The 16,671-nt window shown below is 33.9% G+C and overlaps 1 protein-coding gene across 6 annotated transcripts in view; it reads left to right on the top strand.

Annotated features, from left to right (window-relative positions):
* Positions 1–16,671, top strand: part of CNTN1 (contactin 1) — a 347,755-nt gene that overhangs the window by 228,790 nt on the left and 102,294 nt on the right. For all 6 annotated transcript variants that reach the window (XM_026000122.2, XM_072765564.1, XM_026000123.2 and 3 more), the window contains one exon: positions 15,257–15,377. In XM_026000122.2, the coding sequence (XP_025855907.1) occupies positions 15,257–15,377 (121 nt within the window). The remainder of the gene's footprint in view (positions 1–15,256; positions 15,378–16,671) is intronic.

The raw sequence follows: 16,671 nt of genomic DNA, 5'->3' as shown, positions 1-16,671 counted from the left end.
TAAAATAAATAATTAAACTTAATTCTATCTTTGGAACCTAGGACCCATAAAGCCTTCCCTTGCATCTTCCTTCTCTTTTAAAGCAAACTTCAAAGTCAGACTTCACTCCTAAATGCACCACGTGAAGTTTGAGTAAAATCCACTAAGCCACTTAGGTGTCCCTTTTTTGTTGTTGTTTTTTAAGTAATGTTTTGATGTTTTATTTGATTCTGGCAACATTTGAATTACCGAATATCATTTGTTCAGTTAAAACTTTGTACTAAGCATACACCACATGCAGGAACAGTGATGGGCACTAGGATGAATAAAACACTGAATGAAATAAACACTGACATCAATCCAAAATACATCAGAGGAAAAAAATAAAATAAAATAAATCAGAGGTATTCTGTGAGTTTAAGATTCAAATGTAAATATTTTGATAGCTATCAAAACTGATGTCATTGTCATCATTAGTTTTAATAAGTTTAACTGCTAAAAGTCAATATCAGAAACTGTAATTAATTAAGAAATATTATATAAATAAAAATTTAAGCTTTTCATTTCAATGAAGTAAGTTCGTATTTTCCAATTTAGTTTTAATGATAAATTTTCCTCAATGTCATGTATGTTTTGACTTTAGCTTGCTATTCTTGACATTGACCACCATGTGGCAACCTTGCATAAGATTTCAAATTTCGAAGCCTGGAATAATTGGGACTTAAAGCTTTATAAAATCAAATGTATGTTCCCATACTTATATGGTCTAAGATATGTAGTTATAGGTGATTTAAAATTTTCTACTTTATACTTTTTCAGTTATATCCATAAAATCAACAGGAAAAAAGCAATTGTACATTTTTGAAGAGGTACATTTAAGAATTTATAGTGAACTCCCCAAGACTAAAAATTACATTGCCATTATATTTAATGATCTAGCTTCATGAAAAACTCTCTTGAATTAATTATTTGAAAAGTATATAGATATTTCTTTTAAAGCTGTGTGTAAACACTTAATACTGATTATAGAAAAAAGTAAGTTATTTGCCTGTTATCTCATTTATTCTTTCAGTTATTTAATAAACATTCACTTAATGTTATATTACCATGTAAACAGGTTCAGTAAATATTTAATTTGAACTTGAACTTATGCATAGGAGGATGTTAAGATGATATACATATAATTATATTTGAATCATAAATTATTTTAAAAATTGAATCTTTGACACAATAAACTTAAAAGCAGTTTATCTGGCATTCTTTTATTCTGTCAAAGTTATGTGGCAAATATATAACTTATTCAAGTCCAGCTATAAAAATGGGTTATATTTTGATTTTCCAGTTCAATAGCTACTTTACTCCCTTAGAGTAAATACAAAAGGCAGAGAATCATTTTACTTATCAATTTAATTTATAACTCCTTTTGTTCTGGAAAGGACTTAAGACTATCCACCCAAAAAAATACAGATTCATAATATACCATTTTATGCCTCTCCCATGGTGATGCCTGGTTTGTGGAAATTACTTTTTTTCAATAGTAATCCAACTTCTGACATCTGCTTTGAGTCATTTTTTTTTCAACTATTGAATAATCTCCCTGTCAGAGCCATTATCTTAGTTAACAATAGGAGTTAAACTTTCCAATTCTCGTTATTGCCCCTATAATAGCTTTTATCTGTTTCTCTGAATGCAAATAAATGTTAAATTGTAATTCAGCAGGAAGTTATTATGTATCTGTTTTGAATTTATAAATAGCATATGGATTGTTCAGAGGCTCTACCACAGTGGTCCTGGGCTCTAGGCTTCATTTGGACACTTATTGTGTGACTCTGAGCCAATGATTAAACCTCTCTCAACTTCAGATTTCCCTCCCTATAGTATTTTATAATTTTATAATTCACTTACTTCATTCCGGTTGCTTCACTGGGTTTGTGAAATTGGTTACTTTGTAGTATTTTTGCGAGGATTCAATGAGAGAAAGCCTATAAAGTGCTCGACACAAATTCTGGCAGATTGTAAGCAGTTATTATTAATACTGTGTATAATAGAGCAGTCATTCCCCATTAAAATTTCCAAAGGCTTTTGCTGTATAGTTTTTTTTCCTGCTTATAAATCTCAATTCTCATACTTTAATTCTTGCACTGCTGTTATACTGAGTACCTAGCCTGAAACAAAAAGTTCTGGCTACTTCCTTAGTAGGGGTACGAGAGAGGTAGTGACAGTCAACATTTATTGAGTGCTTTCTGTTTTGCCAGCGTTAAGTTAAATGTTTATGTGTTTCTCAGTTCATCTTTCCAGCAATCCTCTATGGAACACATATTACTGTGATTTTTCTCAGTTTTCAAATGAAGAAAATAAGGATTAGAAAGGTTAAATGATTTGTCTGAAGTGATCCTGCCACGCGTTGGTGACAGGAAGGATCTGAAACCAAGGTGGTCTGACTACAGACCCTGAAGACTCCTCTGCTCCAGTTTCTAAGCCATTAGTTAATACTCCTGTCTGTGTCTCCTTAAATAATTCCCCTCCCATTGTTTGAAGCACTATAAGACCATAGTGTTCAACTCCTAATTTATTCTGTAATTTTGTTTTAATGAGCTTTATACATTCACCCAAGGTTATCCAAATTACTTTAATCTCCCTGTACTAATAGCGAGTTTTGCAATACATTGTAAATCAAGTCTACATAGATAGTTTCAGGTGGTCTCTAGTTCTAGGCAATTCTTTATGATCTCTTTTAGGTATGGAGGTATCTGTGTGTTTTTCTACCTGTACAGATAACACCATTCAAAACAAAGGAAGACATGTATCTTACTCTAAGGTTTTCTATTTAAAAGAAAACATTGGGACACCTGGGTGGCTCAAGCAGTTGAGCATCTGCCTTCAGCTCAGGGCATGATCCTGGAGTCCTGGGATCGAGTCCCACATTGGGGTCCCTGTATGGAGCCTGCTTCTCCCTCTGCCTATGTCTCTGCCTCAATCTCTCTCTCTCTCTGTGTCTTTCATGAATAAATAAATAAAATATTTTTAAAATAAATAAAGAAAGAAGAGAAAATATTAATTATCTGGAACATGTCACAAAATTGTGCTTAAATTTGAGATATATATATATTTCATACCAGAATATATTAGGAATTTGTTTTTTTTTTTTTTATATTAGGAATTTGAATAGAAATTTTGCTTTTGCACATCCATCTAGAGAGAGTGGTGGGAGGAAAGGAAGAGTGACGAGGGAACAACAATAATAAAAGTGTTATTGGCTCTCTGTTACTGCTGAGCAAGAAGATAAAGATTGTCCAGAATTATGGGGTAAAGGTTGGAGGAGAAAAGGAAGCTCAAACCATATTCCAGGCAAAGGCAAGGATCAAATTAGAGCTGAAGAAAATCGAGAAGATCAGCAGGCACAGTAAGATGATGCAAGCCCTAAAATGATGATTCTAAACCAGGAACAATTTTTCTCCCTGGAGGACTTTGACCATATGTGGAGACAATTTTGGTTGTCACAACTATGAGGAGGAGGGAAGAGGGCTATATGTTATGGACACCTGTTTAGTACAGGTGCTGCTAAACATCCTATAATATTGAGGACAGTCCCCTACAACAGAGAATTATCTAGTCCACATTGTGAATGGTGCCAAGATTGAGAAATGCTACTCCCAAGGAAGATGAAAAAAGAGAGACTTAGAAATAAAGGGACTGACCGCTGAAAGATTTAAGCATGATGTGTCAGAAACAAAGATAAATTATATTGTTTTGAGCAGATGAGAATGATTAGAACAAAAAAAATTTTAAGAGGCTATCTAAAACATTTTCCAAAATAATATGAGTAGTAGATGATAGACTTCATGTGTTTCATGATTTAAGACTTAAATTTTGAGAGACACCTGGTTGGGTTAAGCAGTGGAGCGTCTGCCTTTGGCTCAGGTTGTGATCCTGGAGTTCCAGAATCAAGTCCCATCTTGGACTCCCTGCGTGGAGCCTGCTTCTCCTCCCTCTGCCTATGTCTCTGCCTTTCTTTGTGTCTCTCATGAATAAATAAAATCTTAAAAAAATAAAGACTTAAATTTTGAAAGGTAGTAAGAGAGAGAAATATGTAAAACATATATAGTGCCCTAACATAGTTCTGTGACTCCCACAAACCTCACAAAGACATTCTACCTATGCCAAATCCTTTCTATGCTCTTGAGAGTAATTAATTGATAAGAATTAGAGCATTCTGATAAGCAGATAGAACATTCTGTTTTACTTTACTCTGTCACTGACCTTCCTTTTACTACCCAAATAGACCTTTACTTACACCTAACTGTTACCTTTTATTTACTATTTTCTACCAGTAAACACAGAGGAAGGTATCTGTGTTCGCTAGATGTGTCTATACATGTGCTGACTTCTTTTAGATCATTATACTTCCTGTGTAGAGAACATGTCAGCTAGGGCTATTCTCTAGCATAATACCCCATAGTCTGGTCTTTAGCAAGCATTTGTTGATGTCAACGCTAATAGATTAAGGACACTAGCAGCAAGTCTGTTCAGAAATGTACAAGCTTCGAAGAATCTCCAAAAATCCATGCAAAGTCCCCTTTGTTTTACATAGAACTCCTTGCATACTTAAGCATTACTGCAGTAATTATTCTGGCAAATATTGCAAGTATTTAAAATTTAAAAAGGAAGAAATAAGCATGTAATCTTTTGATATCTTAAGAATTTTATAATTTCACATTATGAACTTCGATGTTTTATTTACAATATCACACTAGAAATACACTATTTCATCATTAGCTGGCATATTCCAAAAAAAAAAATATATCTAATTTTTTCACTTTGTTTTTAAGAACAGAACATTATCTAAAGATCTGTAGTTTTGTTCTGATTTGGCCTTTGAGAAGCTATAGGTCAAGACAGTCGTTCTGAACTTTAGGCTTCTCATCTACCAATGAGGAATTTGGGCTGCATCAGAAGTTTTAAAATAACAAGTTTTTAGCAGCAGAATCCTTTTTTGCAAAGAGAATTTAAATCAGAAGCCCAATTTAAAAAAAAAAGTGAAGGTGAGGTTGCTCTGAGTTAAGAAATTGTGTGCATGTGTGGGTATATGTGTGGGACTCTACAGAGCCACATCCCTAACCATGAGACCTCTCGTTTCTTCCTGTCCCATAAAACTTCCCATCTGATCCCTTCCTCTACCATGTGATCCTTGAAGATCTTCAGAACCCTAAGGGAAGCAATGTGAAAACCATACGAATTAATATCAACTTTACTTTCAACTCTAAAATATTGGTTCTAAATCTAAGGCTTTGATGTTTTTGTCCATAAATCAAAATGCTTACAGGAAAAAATGTTCTTTTTGAATTTTAATTTAAAATTGTCCAAATGATCAAAATTGGATGCTTCAGCCATCAAAATAGCCAAATTTAAGGATATTCTATATTTCCATTAGTTCTGTAAATACCTGGTGACCGCTTAGTAATAATTCTAGACCACTTTCCTAATTTAAGTTTTTATATTTGTGATGATATTATTTAATTTTCATAAAATTTTTAAGTCATACCTTTAAAAAAAATTTCAGATTCAGGCAATCAATGCTGAAACATTGCTTAAAACAACACTAACTTAAATATTAGGTAATATTAGGAAATTAGTGTTAATTATGCTATATGAAAATGGTTTTGTGATTATGTAAGAGGATGGCCTTTTTTAGAGGTTCAATCTAATATTTAAGGAATGAAATAAAATAATGTCAGTAATTTGTTCTTTAAGGGTTCAATAACAGATGGACACATTGTATATGGAGACAAGGAAAGATAGCGCTAGCCAGCTAGATGATTAGATAAACATGGTAAATTTACAATTGTTGAATCTAATGGTTGTTATTTATTCAGGTGACTGTGCTACTATTCTTCCTATTTTCTTATGTTTGAACCTTTAGATAGATTAAACATTTAATAAATAAATATGTAAAATAATAGCACTATATTCTTTCTGCAATGAGAAGCTACCCATTTTTAGCTACCAAACCGTGAACTTAAATCCCATTGTCTGATTCATGAAACAGTATCTTGGAAACAATTAGTCCTGGTCGAACCAGTAGTGTGTGTTAACTATGGAGCCTTGCATGAGCCACTTAACTTAAAATCTCAAATTCTTCGTCTCTAAAATGAAAACATAGGTGGCTCAGTTGGTTGAGCATTCCACTCTTGATTTCAGGTTGGGTCATGATCTCAGGGTCATGGGATGCAGAGGGATCCATATCAGCAAGGTGTCTGCTTGAGATTCTTTCCCTCTGGTTCTACCCCTCCCCCCACTCGCATGCACTCTCTCTCCAATCAATCAATCTTTAAAAATAAAATAAAAAAGAAACATAAATAATACCTCCCTAAGTATTATAAAAAATAAGAAAATGTATGTAGAGTAGCTAGCACATTGTCAGATATCTGAAAGACACTTAACAAATTAGATCAGGTATTCCCAGGAGCTTAGGAGTAGTGGCCACAGTGACAGCAGGAATGATGCAAGTAGCAGAAGCAGTTTTAATAGTAGTATGAGTATCAGCAGAAGTATTCTATCAATAGCTACAGTACTAACAGTAGTGGTGGCTATAGTTAATAGTAAATTATGTCCTCTTCCCAAAAATATGGTTACGAATAGTAGAATATTTATTTATAATAGTCCCTGGCACATACAAAACCCTAAATATTTGCTGGAAATCGTGTTAATGATGGTTTTGTTGAAGTTTGCAGTTACAGTGATGCATCTGCTATAGTTAATCTTACTTTAATCTAAAAAGCCAAAAGTAAAAATGATTTTTTAAATTTTTCATGGATATAACATATATCAAACATATTTAATAACTTTTGCTCATAAGTTTCTAGAATATTCTGTTTAAAAGATATACTTTCCTTCAGCCTTCTATTTCTGCCCCTTCTTTATGAACTTCAATAGAACAAAGACATATTTTTGTTGATATATAGCTATTATGAGTTCTAAGTTTTACCTAGACCTTGTATGTACCAGACCAACATATTTCTTCATTTATTATGATTAATTCAATTTGTTAATATAACTAGTAATTCAGATTCATTTACACTGCAGTGATAAATTTGAAGAGTTAGTTCACAGGGATAGGGAAAGAAAGGAATGGTGCATTTATATTTTGGAAGTCTTTTGATTTAAATTTGGGAAATTTCTAAGTGGTAAACCACATATACACTTTGGAACATCCCTGAGCTGTGCTATCACAATTTCCAGTATGTGATTCAACTCTCCTCACATGAAGGGAAGCATTTTGTAATTCAGCCAAGCTGTGGTTTTTTAGAGAAAATATAGAGAGCATTCATATCTAATTTGTGGCTAGAATATGCTGAGGTCCATGATCTTTACTTGCTTTGTAAGCGTTCTGTTGACCACTGAGAACCTCAGCTTCTCCTGAGGTATGGAAGGAGCTATTACCATTTATAAAAATTTCAGGAAAGCTTTTATACATACACAACTATATTGGAAATGATATAGTATATTTTTCCTTTGCTTTCCTTCTTAAGACATTTCAGTGCCACACCTTTACCAAATATAGAGCAAATGAAAATAGATGTTAAAGTTGCTTATTATTGCTTTATACAAGTAGTCTATCATTACCTACCTAAGTCCTAATGCTTAAAATTGAGCTGACATTTAAAAGTACTCTAGCATTAAACTTTTAGAATAGTTTAATTGAAAGTTTAAAGAGTGTATTCTGAAGACTCATTAAATATAAATTGAATATGATATTTTAAGACATAAAATAGTTTGTGTTTTTCATTACATGTGAAAAGTATGAAAATCATGACCACATTATTTCTCTGAAAATAAAATAAATGAATATATAAGCAGCAATATGTTTCAAACTGAGAATCTGGGAGAAAAAAGGATAACAATTTTATTAAAAAAGAGAATATTAGGTGTACAGAATACAAATATTTTACGAAAGGCAATTATAGTGTCATAACTTGTTTATTTTTATATTATGTTTCTGCCCTCATTTTTTTATTGTGAGAGGTTGAATTAAAAAAACATTTTAAATTTCTGAAATGTTTTATTTTTTTAATTTCAGTCTAATCACATGACTCTGACTCCTTAAAATAGTGTGAGTTTAGCTACAGGATTATCTTTCATTTAGGCATAGGAAGCAACCAAAAAAGCATATAATAGGACTAAGTTCTTTTATTTTTATTCAGACATTATTTTTCTCAAATATAACTTACTATCTTGAGTCATAATAACTTAAAAAGATTTTACTTAATATCTTTCCATTACTGAATATTTAGTGTCGCAATGCAGTGCTAATTAAGAATAGGAGAACACATTAAAGCAGTATGTTTTCATATGTACAGTGTTTATTTTATTTTTTCTCACTAGAAAATTACTCAGAAATATGTGTCAATTAGCCTTTATGATAGCTCAAGAAAAACTTATTATCACCATACGTATACATTTATTCTCTCCTTACCTCAAATATTTTTAAAATAGTTATAAATAATAAAATAGTATTCCTTTACTTCCTTTCTAAGATGAATCCTATTTAGTAAGGCAGTATGAGGAGTTAGGCCAACTACAAAGGGGCACCATCTCCAAGACCATCCTCACTTCTGAAATGAACTACAAATTCCAGGGGTTGCCAAAATCACCCTCAGTTTTGGTTTGCTAGAAGGGATTCACATAACTCCCTGAAAGCTATGATATTTATAGCTACAGTTTATTACAGGAAAAAGCCTACAGATTAAAATCAGCCAATAGCGGAAGTGCATAGTGCAGAGTCCAGGACAGATACCAAATACAGAGCTTCCATTGTTCTGTCTCTGTGGAGTTAAGATGCATTACTTTATCAGCTTAGGTATATGGCAATATGCACCGAGTACTGCCATCCAGGAAAGCTTGCCTAAGCTTTGGTGTTCAGAGAGTTTATTGGAGTTGAATCATGTAGACATGATTGACTGCCCAAACAGTTAATGTCAGTCTCTAGATTGACTGATACCACATGACCCAAAGCCCCTATCCTAAGTCATTAGATGGTTTCAGACCCTAAGTCTAAAATTTTATAGGTGTGTCTACCCACTCTAAATCATGTTAGACTATCCAGTACAGCCCAAATACCCAGGCAAGGAAAGATACTTTAGATTATCTTCCAGAAGCTGAGGAAATAGCAGACCTCCCTTTGGGCAAGGTTAAAAAAAAAATTGTTTTAAGCTTTTATTTATTCACGAGAGACACACAGAGAGAGGCAGAGACATAGGCAAAGGGAGAAGCAGGCTCCCTGCAGGGAATCTGATGTAAGACTCGATCCAGGACCCGGGGATCATACCCTGAATTGAAGGTGAATGCTCAACCACTGAGTCATCCAGGTACCCTTCAAATTCTTTACAACAAATACAGGTGGTTGGAAAACTTAGAGGTTTCCATTCTCTTATATGTTAACTGCATTTTTTTCTATAAATTAACACATTATTGCTAAAACTTTTATTTCCTCATGAAGTTAGTTCATAAATAGTTTGAAATATATTATTGATGGCAGTTTATCTCATGCATATAGATACAAACAGTTGTTCTCAATTCAGTTATTTTATCTTGTCATACTGTCATTATCTACCTGGAAAAATCATACAAAATTACTAAATGAATTTAATAAAAACATTTTAGATAATAAGCATTTATTAATTCATTCACATAATATTTATTTGTTGAAGTCCTCTTGTATGTCACATATTATAATAAGTAACTTGTATGTAATAGTAAATAAAACCTAGTTCCTCCCTTGAAACATTACAGCCTAGTAGAAGACAGCAACAGGGATACAATGATGAACAAAACATAAAACTTATAGTTCTCTAGGAAGACCAACTTTAATCCTATAATTGTATAACTATTTTACTGCATTTGAGATATATGACATAAGGCAAAAGGTACAGGGACAAAATAGAACAAGAGAAAATGGTAAATCTTGCTTGAGGAAATGAGTAGGTATTGGTAAGTGTAGAGCATTTACTTAAGTGAATGTGATAAAAGGGTGGAGATATGAGCGGATCACAGTCTAGAGGAAACACCATGGAGAACCAGATATGAGAGAGAACACAATGCACTTAAGATCCTTAAAAGGTTATGCTCTCCTGGAGAGTGGAATAAGTGACATGGTACCAGATGAGCTGGAATATTGGACCAAATCTAGAAAATGGAGCCACTTTGGCCATATTCCAGGAAGAGGAAATTTTTTAAGCTTTCAGTAAGTTGTATTTATACAAAGAAGGGTGATTTGGTCTTATTTGTGTTTTTAAAAGATCACTCTGGGTACCAAGTAGAGAAAAGACTAGAATATTACAGGAGTGGAGACAGATCAAACAGGGCATAGTAGTTCAGTGAGAGATGTTAACAGCTTATAAAAGGAAAGAGGAGACAGTAGTGATGGAAAGAATGGGTAAATTAAGAAATTTATGATGGAATTATAAGGAAGATGAAGATGAAGACAAAGACAATGACAAAGAAGGAGGAGGAGGAGGGCAGGAGGAGGAGGAGGAAAAGGAGGAGGAGGAAGAAGAAGATAAACATTGAGAATGTCCTTGAAGTTTCTGGGAAGTGTGTTATCATAGATGATTAGAAAGTTGAATGTGTGGGAAAGATCAAATGGTATCAGAAGTCAAATAAAATAAGTTGAAGAGATGAAAACCAGATTAAAATGAATTAAGGAGTAAGAGATAAAGAAATGAAAAGAAAAAACAACTAAGAACAGAAAGTCACATTTTGAAGAATAGGTATTATCTGATCCAAGCAACCATCATGGAATTAAGCAGCTTTCGATGAGGAAAGAAGAATAATTCTCTTTTTCCAAGGGTGAGAAGAGAAGAGCAGAGAGAAGTAGGAGATGGGAGTGGGAATGGGTACCAGCATTATGGCAGGGCACTGGGAAAGGTAAAGTCACTGAGAAATCCCTAGTAAAAATACAACCAACAGGACTTTTAAGAATAGAAATATGTAGTGAATGATAATTTTCTTTTTTGTGTGAATGATAATTTTCAATGTTGAATTGCCCCACTTTGTAGGATACAGCCAATTCCATCCTCTTCTATTCAGTAAATCCACCTTAGTGGGGAATACTTTGTGATATTAGGTTTTACAACAAAATAGAGAAAGATGAATTTCTTGTCTGGCGTTCCTTGGTATGGCAAAGAAATAACTGACCACTGGAGCAGAAGGAAATACCTCCTACCCAAGGAATTTTCAGGAATCTTGAAAACTGAATTTATAGCCAATCTAGACCTCGAGATGCAGGAAGACCCCCCAACTGACATTAAATTCTATAACCTCTAGCTACATTTTTACTAAGACTGGCTAATATCAAGGATCAATGTGTGTATCCTCTGGCCAATTCTTTATATGGAGATAGTAGCATTCTATTACAACCAACTGAATCAATCCGCTCAGATTATAACTAGTGCTTACAGGCATACCTTATTTTACTGCACTTCACTTTATGGCTCTTTGCAGATAATGTGTTTTTACAATTGAAAGTTTGTGGCAACCCAACAAACCCAAGTTTGTGAGCAAGTCCATTGGCACCATTTTTCCATAGCACTTGCTATTATATTTGTTATGATTATCTGCGATCAGTGATCTTTGATGTACTATTGTCATTGTTCTCTAGTACCAGGAACTGCACCTAGAAAAAGCAAACTTAATAAATATTGTGTGCATTCTAACTGGTCCACTGACTAGCTGTTCTGACTTTCTCCCTCCCTATTCCCTGAGATACAACAATATTGAGATCAGGCCGATAGCCCTATGATAGACTCTAAGTGTTCAAGGAAAAGAAAAATTTCAAAAAAAAAAAATGAAAAGAAAAGAAAAAAGAAAGAATTTCATGTGTCTCACTTTAAATCAAATACTATAAATAATTAAGCTTATAGAGGAAGGCATGTTGAAAGCCAAGATAGGTCTAAAGCTAGGATTCTTGGCACCAGTTAGTCAAATTATAAATACAAAGGAAAAGCTCTTGAAGGAAATTAAAAGTGCTACTCTAGTGAACATATAAATGAGAAAGCAAAGCAGTCTTATTGCTAGTATGGAGAAAGTTTTAGTTGTCTAAATAGAAGATCAAACCAGCCAAAACATCCCCTTCAACCAGGATCCAATCCAGAGCAAGGCTCTGACTCTATTCAATTCCATGAAGGCTGAGAGAGGTGAGGAAGCTGCAGAAGGAAAGTGTGAAGCTAACGTAGGTTGGTTCATGAGGTTTAAGGAAAGAAGCTGTCTCCACATTACAACAACACAAGGAGAAGCAGCAAGTATTGATGGAAAAGCTGCAGCCAGTTACTCAGAAGATCTAGCTAAGATAATTAATGAAGGTGGCTACACTAAACAAAAGATTTTCAAAGTAGACAAATCAACCTTGGAAGATATCATCTAAGACTTTTCCTAGCTATTGAAAAGTCTTCACAACTTCAAAGGACTGGCTGACTTTCTTATTGGGAGCTAATGCAGATGGTGAGGTTAACTTGAAGTCAATGCTCATTTACCATTCTGAAAATCCTAGGGCTGTTAAGAGTTATGCATAATCGACTCTTCCTGCGCTCTATAAATGGAACGGCAAAGCCTCGGTGATAACACATCTGTTGACAACATTTTAAAATATTCAATATTGTTGAATATTTTAAGCCCACCGTCGATACCTATTGCTCAGAAAAGAAAATGGTTTCTTGCAAAATATTACTGCCCGTTGACAATGCACCTGGTCACTAAAGAGCTCTGATAAAAAATGTACAAGATTAATGTTGGGCTCATGGATCAAAGAGCAATTTCAACTTTCAAGTGTTATTATTGAAATGCAATTGACATACAATGTTATATTAGTTTCAGGTGTACAACATAGTAACTCAACACATTCTATACATTACTTAATATTCACAGTAAGTATAGTCACCATCTGTCACCATACAATGTTATTACAATATTATTGTCTGTATTCCGGTGCTGTATTTCATTCATGACTTATTTATTTTATAACTGAGAATTTGTACTTAATCTCTTTCTTCTACTTTGTCCATTCCTCCACCCACCTCCCTTCTGTCAACCACCAGATTCTTCTCTGTACTTAAGAGTCTGTTTTGTTTATTTGTTTGTTCATTTTGTTTTTTAGACTTCAAATATAAGTAAATTACATGGTATTTCCGTTTCTATGTCTGACTTATTTCAGTTCAAATAATACGTTCAAGATGTAGTAAGTGGCAATATTTCCTTCGTTTTTATGACTAATATTCCATTGTGTGTAGTGTGTGTGTGTCACATCTTCTTTATCCATTCATCTATTGATGGACACAGGGGTTGCTTTCATATCTTGGCTCTCATAAGGAAGTCTGCAATAAACATGGGAGAGCATATATCTTTTCAAATTAGTGTTTTCATGTCAAGTCTTATTATTTAAGAACTGCATTTCATAAGGCTATAGCTGCCATAGATAATGATTCCTCTGATGGATCTGGGCAAAGCAAATTGAAAAACTTCTGGGACAGATTCCCAGTTTTAGATGCCATTAAGAATATTTGTGATTCATGGGAAGAGGCCAAAATATCAACATGAACAGGAATTTGGAAGAATTTAATTCCAACCCTCATGGATGTCTTTGAAGGGTTCAAGATTTCAGTAGAGGAGGTAACCAAAAATATAGTGAAAATAACAAGAGAACTAGAATTAGAAGTGGAATCCAAAGATGTGATTGAATTGCTGCAATCTTTTGATGAAACTTGAAGAGATAAGAGTTGCTTCCTATGGAAGTGCAGAGAAAGTGGTTTTTTGAGATGGAATTTACTGCTGGTACAGAAGCTCTGGAGACTGTTAAAATGACAACAAAGGAATTCAAATATTACATCAATTAAGTTGATAAAGCATCAGCAGGGTTTGAGAGGATTGACTCTAATTTTGAAAGAAGTTCAGTTGTAGGTAAAATGCTGTCAAAAACATCACATGCTAGAGAAAAATATTTCATGAAAGGAAGAGTCAATTAATGGGGCAAGCTCCTGTTGTCTTATTTTAAGAAATTGCCACAGATATCCAAACTTTCAAGAACAACCATTTGTCAGTTAGCAGCCATCAACATCAAGGCAAGAACCTCCACCAGCAAAAGATTATGACTTGCTGAAAGCTCATATGATGCTTAGCATTTTTTACATATAAAGTATTTTTAAATTGAGGTATGTACTTTGCTCTTTTCAAAGATTTGTTTATTTGAGAGAAAGAGAATGAGCATATAAGGGGAGGGGAAGAGAGAGAGAATCCTAAGCAGACTCCACCCTAAGCATCCTAAGCCCTATGCAGGACTTGATCTCACAACCCTGAGATCACGACCTGAGCCAAAACCAAGACAGACGCTAACAGATTATGCCACCCAGCTGGCCCTGTACATTGCTTTTTTAGACATAATGCCATGGCATACTTAATTGACTATAATATAGTGTAAGCATAACTCTAATATGCACTAGGAAATTAAAACAATCATTTGACTTACTCTATTGTGGTGATCTGGAACTGAACCCACAATATCTTCAAGGTATGGCTATATTCTTAACCTCATTAATTAAAAAAGTAGCAAAGCTAAACACTTTACAAAACCAGTGAGGAATTTAATATATGAAGGAGCCACTGGCAAAACCTATGGGGCAAGCTCCTGTTGTCTTATTTTAAGAAATTGCCACAGATATCCAAACTTGCCACAGATTTACCTATGGTAAAGCAGAGCATTCATTCCAAATGCAGTCATTTAAAAAAAAAAAAAAAAGAATCAAAACTTAAAAATGTGTAAGTCTATCCTATTACATAAACAATATCCTCATCTATTATTAAAATATTAACCTAACCATTACTTTTTCATCTTTTAAGATAGCTGGATATTTATGATTAGAATAGTTAATCAATATATTTAGTTCTCAAGACAACCAAATGTCTGCTTGAAAATGGAGTTTTCCAGGGACACCAGGATGTTGCAATCTGTTAAGCATCTCAGCATGGCCTTTGGATAATAACAATAGAATGTTAAATATATTTTGAGCTAAAAAGGATCTTAAGTAATTTATTCATTTTACTTTTCACTTAAGATACTGAAGACCAGACTTGAAGTAGCCTAACCTAATTAAGGACCGAGTTGGCATAGCTAAGAGAGATACCTTTGAATGGTGCTCATTTTGTTAGGGGGGAATTGTACCTTTTGTGTCCTAAGTGCCATATAATTGGTGAAGATTGTAGTGACGTGAATGACTGCTATTTTTGCTAACAGCTGGATTCCAATGGGGAACTACTCATCCGAAATGCCCAGCTGAAGCATGCTGGTAGATACACGTGTACCGCTCAGACAATTGTGGACAATTCTTCAGCTTCAGCTGACCTTGTTGTTCGAGGTAAGAGTTTCCACATTTTAAAATCATGAAACCAGAGGTATTTGACTTGCATAACTATTGTATAATCTTCTGGTAACTCTGGTATGAATTCTTACATATTTAGAGTCTTGGTCCTTGAGAACAGCTCCTCACCCATGTCTAAGAATGATTTATGCCAGACAAGTAGTAAACAAGACTGATTTTGTTTGTTTTACTAACTACATGTCTTCTAGAAATTTATACCACATACCTCCTACTAAATGTTTGTACTTTTTAAACTTAGTATTTACCAGAAGTTCTCAGTTTCTGCTAATACTTTTCATGTGTTGAATATAGTGTTGTTTCCTTTTGTATTTTTTATGGTAAAAACATACTGATGCTATTTACTATGACTTCAAGTGTTACATATTTATCACTATCATTTCCGAATAAAAAGTTAATTTTTCCATGTATCATGTTTCTATTTCTTGCTGGTTTTTAGACTAGTGCTTTTTTCTTACACATAGTTGAGAATGTGCTACGATGCAGTCTTATTGAAGATACAGCCCCCTTGATACTGACCTTTGCTGTATAGCTGGGAGGCCAATTTAAAACATCATTCATTGGCTCTTCACTCGTTGCCAACAGAATAAAGACCACTTCTTCTAGCTAAGCACCAAGAATCTTGATGTACTGACCTCAGCCTGTTTAGCTTTAATCTTTTACCATTCCATGTAACCAACTCCACTGTCCAACCAGTTCACAAAAATATTCTAGAGTTTCAACCTCTGTTCCTTGGTTCACAGCACTACTTCTAGGTTCTGTAGTCATTGTTTGTTGCCCAAATATTAAGCCATCCTTCAAGGCTAGGCTCAATTATTGCCAAATGCATGAGTCCTTTTCTGATATCCCAAATATGAGTTCCTCTCCTGTAAACTTTATTAACAGTTAGTATTTTCTTTAATGTGTTTTATAGCAATCTGTGCATGTGTGTTATCTTCTCTAATAGGTTGTGAAATTCATATGTGATTTTTCATTAATCCTTAAGTGAGCTGCAGAATCCCATTCCATAGTTTCATAGTTCTATCACTCTTTGTCATATTAAACTTTTATTTTATTCTTTTTTACATTAAAATTTTATTTTTTCACATTCCATTTACTAGAAATACTTATTGGCTATTCTTTATTTCACATCTTTAGTCAGTTTTTGCACAATCAAACAAATAACTAGTAAATAAGAGGATACCTGCGGTTTATAGTCATTCCCCTCTGGACCAGTATAATTTCACAACCTCATACATCTCCTGCAGTTGCCTCTAGAGCAGTGGTAATATGG

This window comes from Vulpes vulpes, chromosome 8 (assembly GCF_048418805.1).
Source record: "Vulpes vulpes isolate BD-2025 chromosome 8, VulVul3, whole genome shotgun sequence".
Classification (NCBI taxonomy): Eukaryota; Metazoa; Chordata; class Mammalia; order Carnivora; family Canidae; genus Vulpes; species Vulpes vulpes.
The sequence above is the reverse complement of the archived record's forward strand: the minus strand, read 5'-3'. Positions and strand labels throughout refer to the sequence as shown.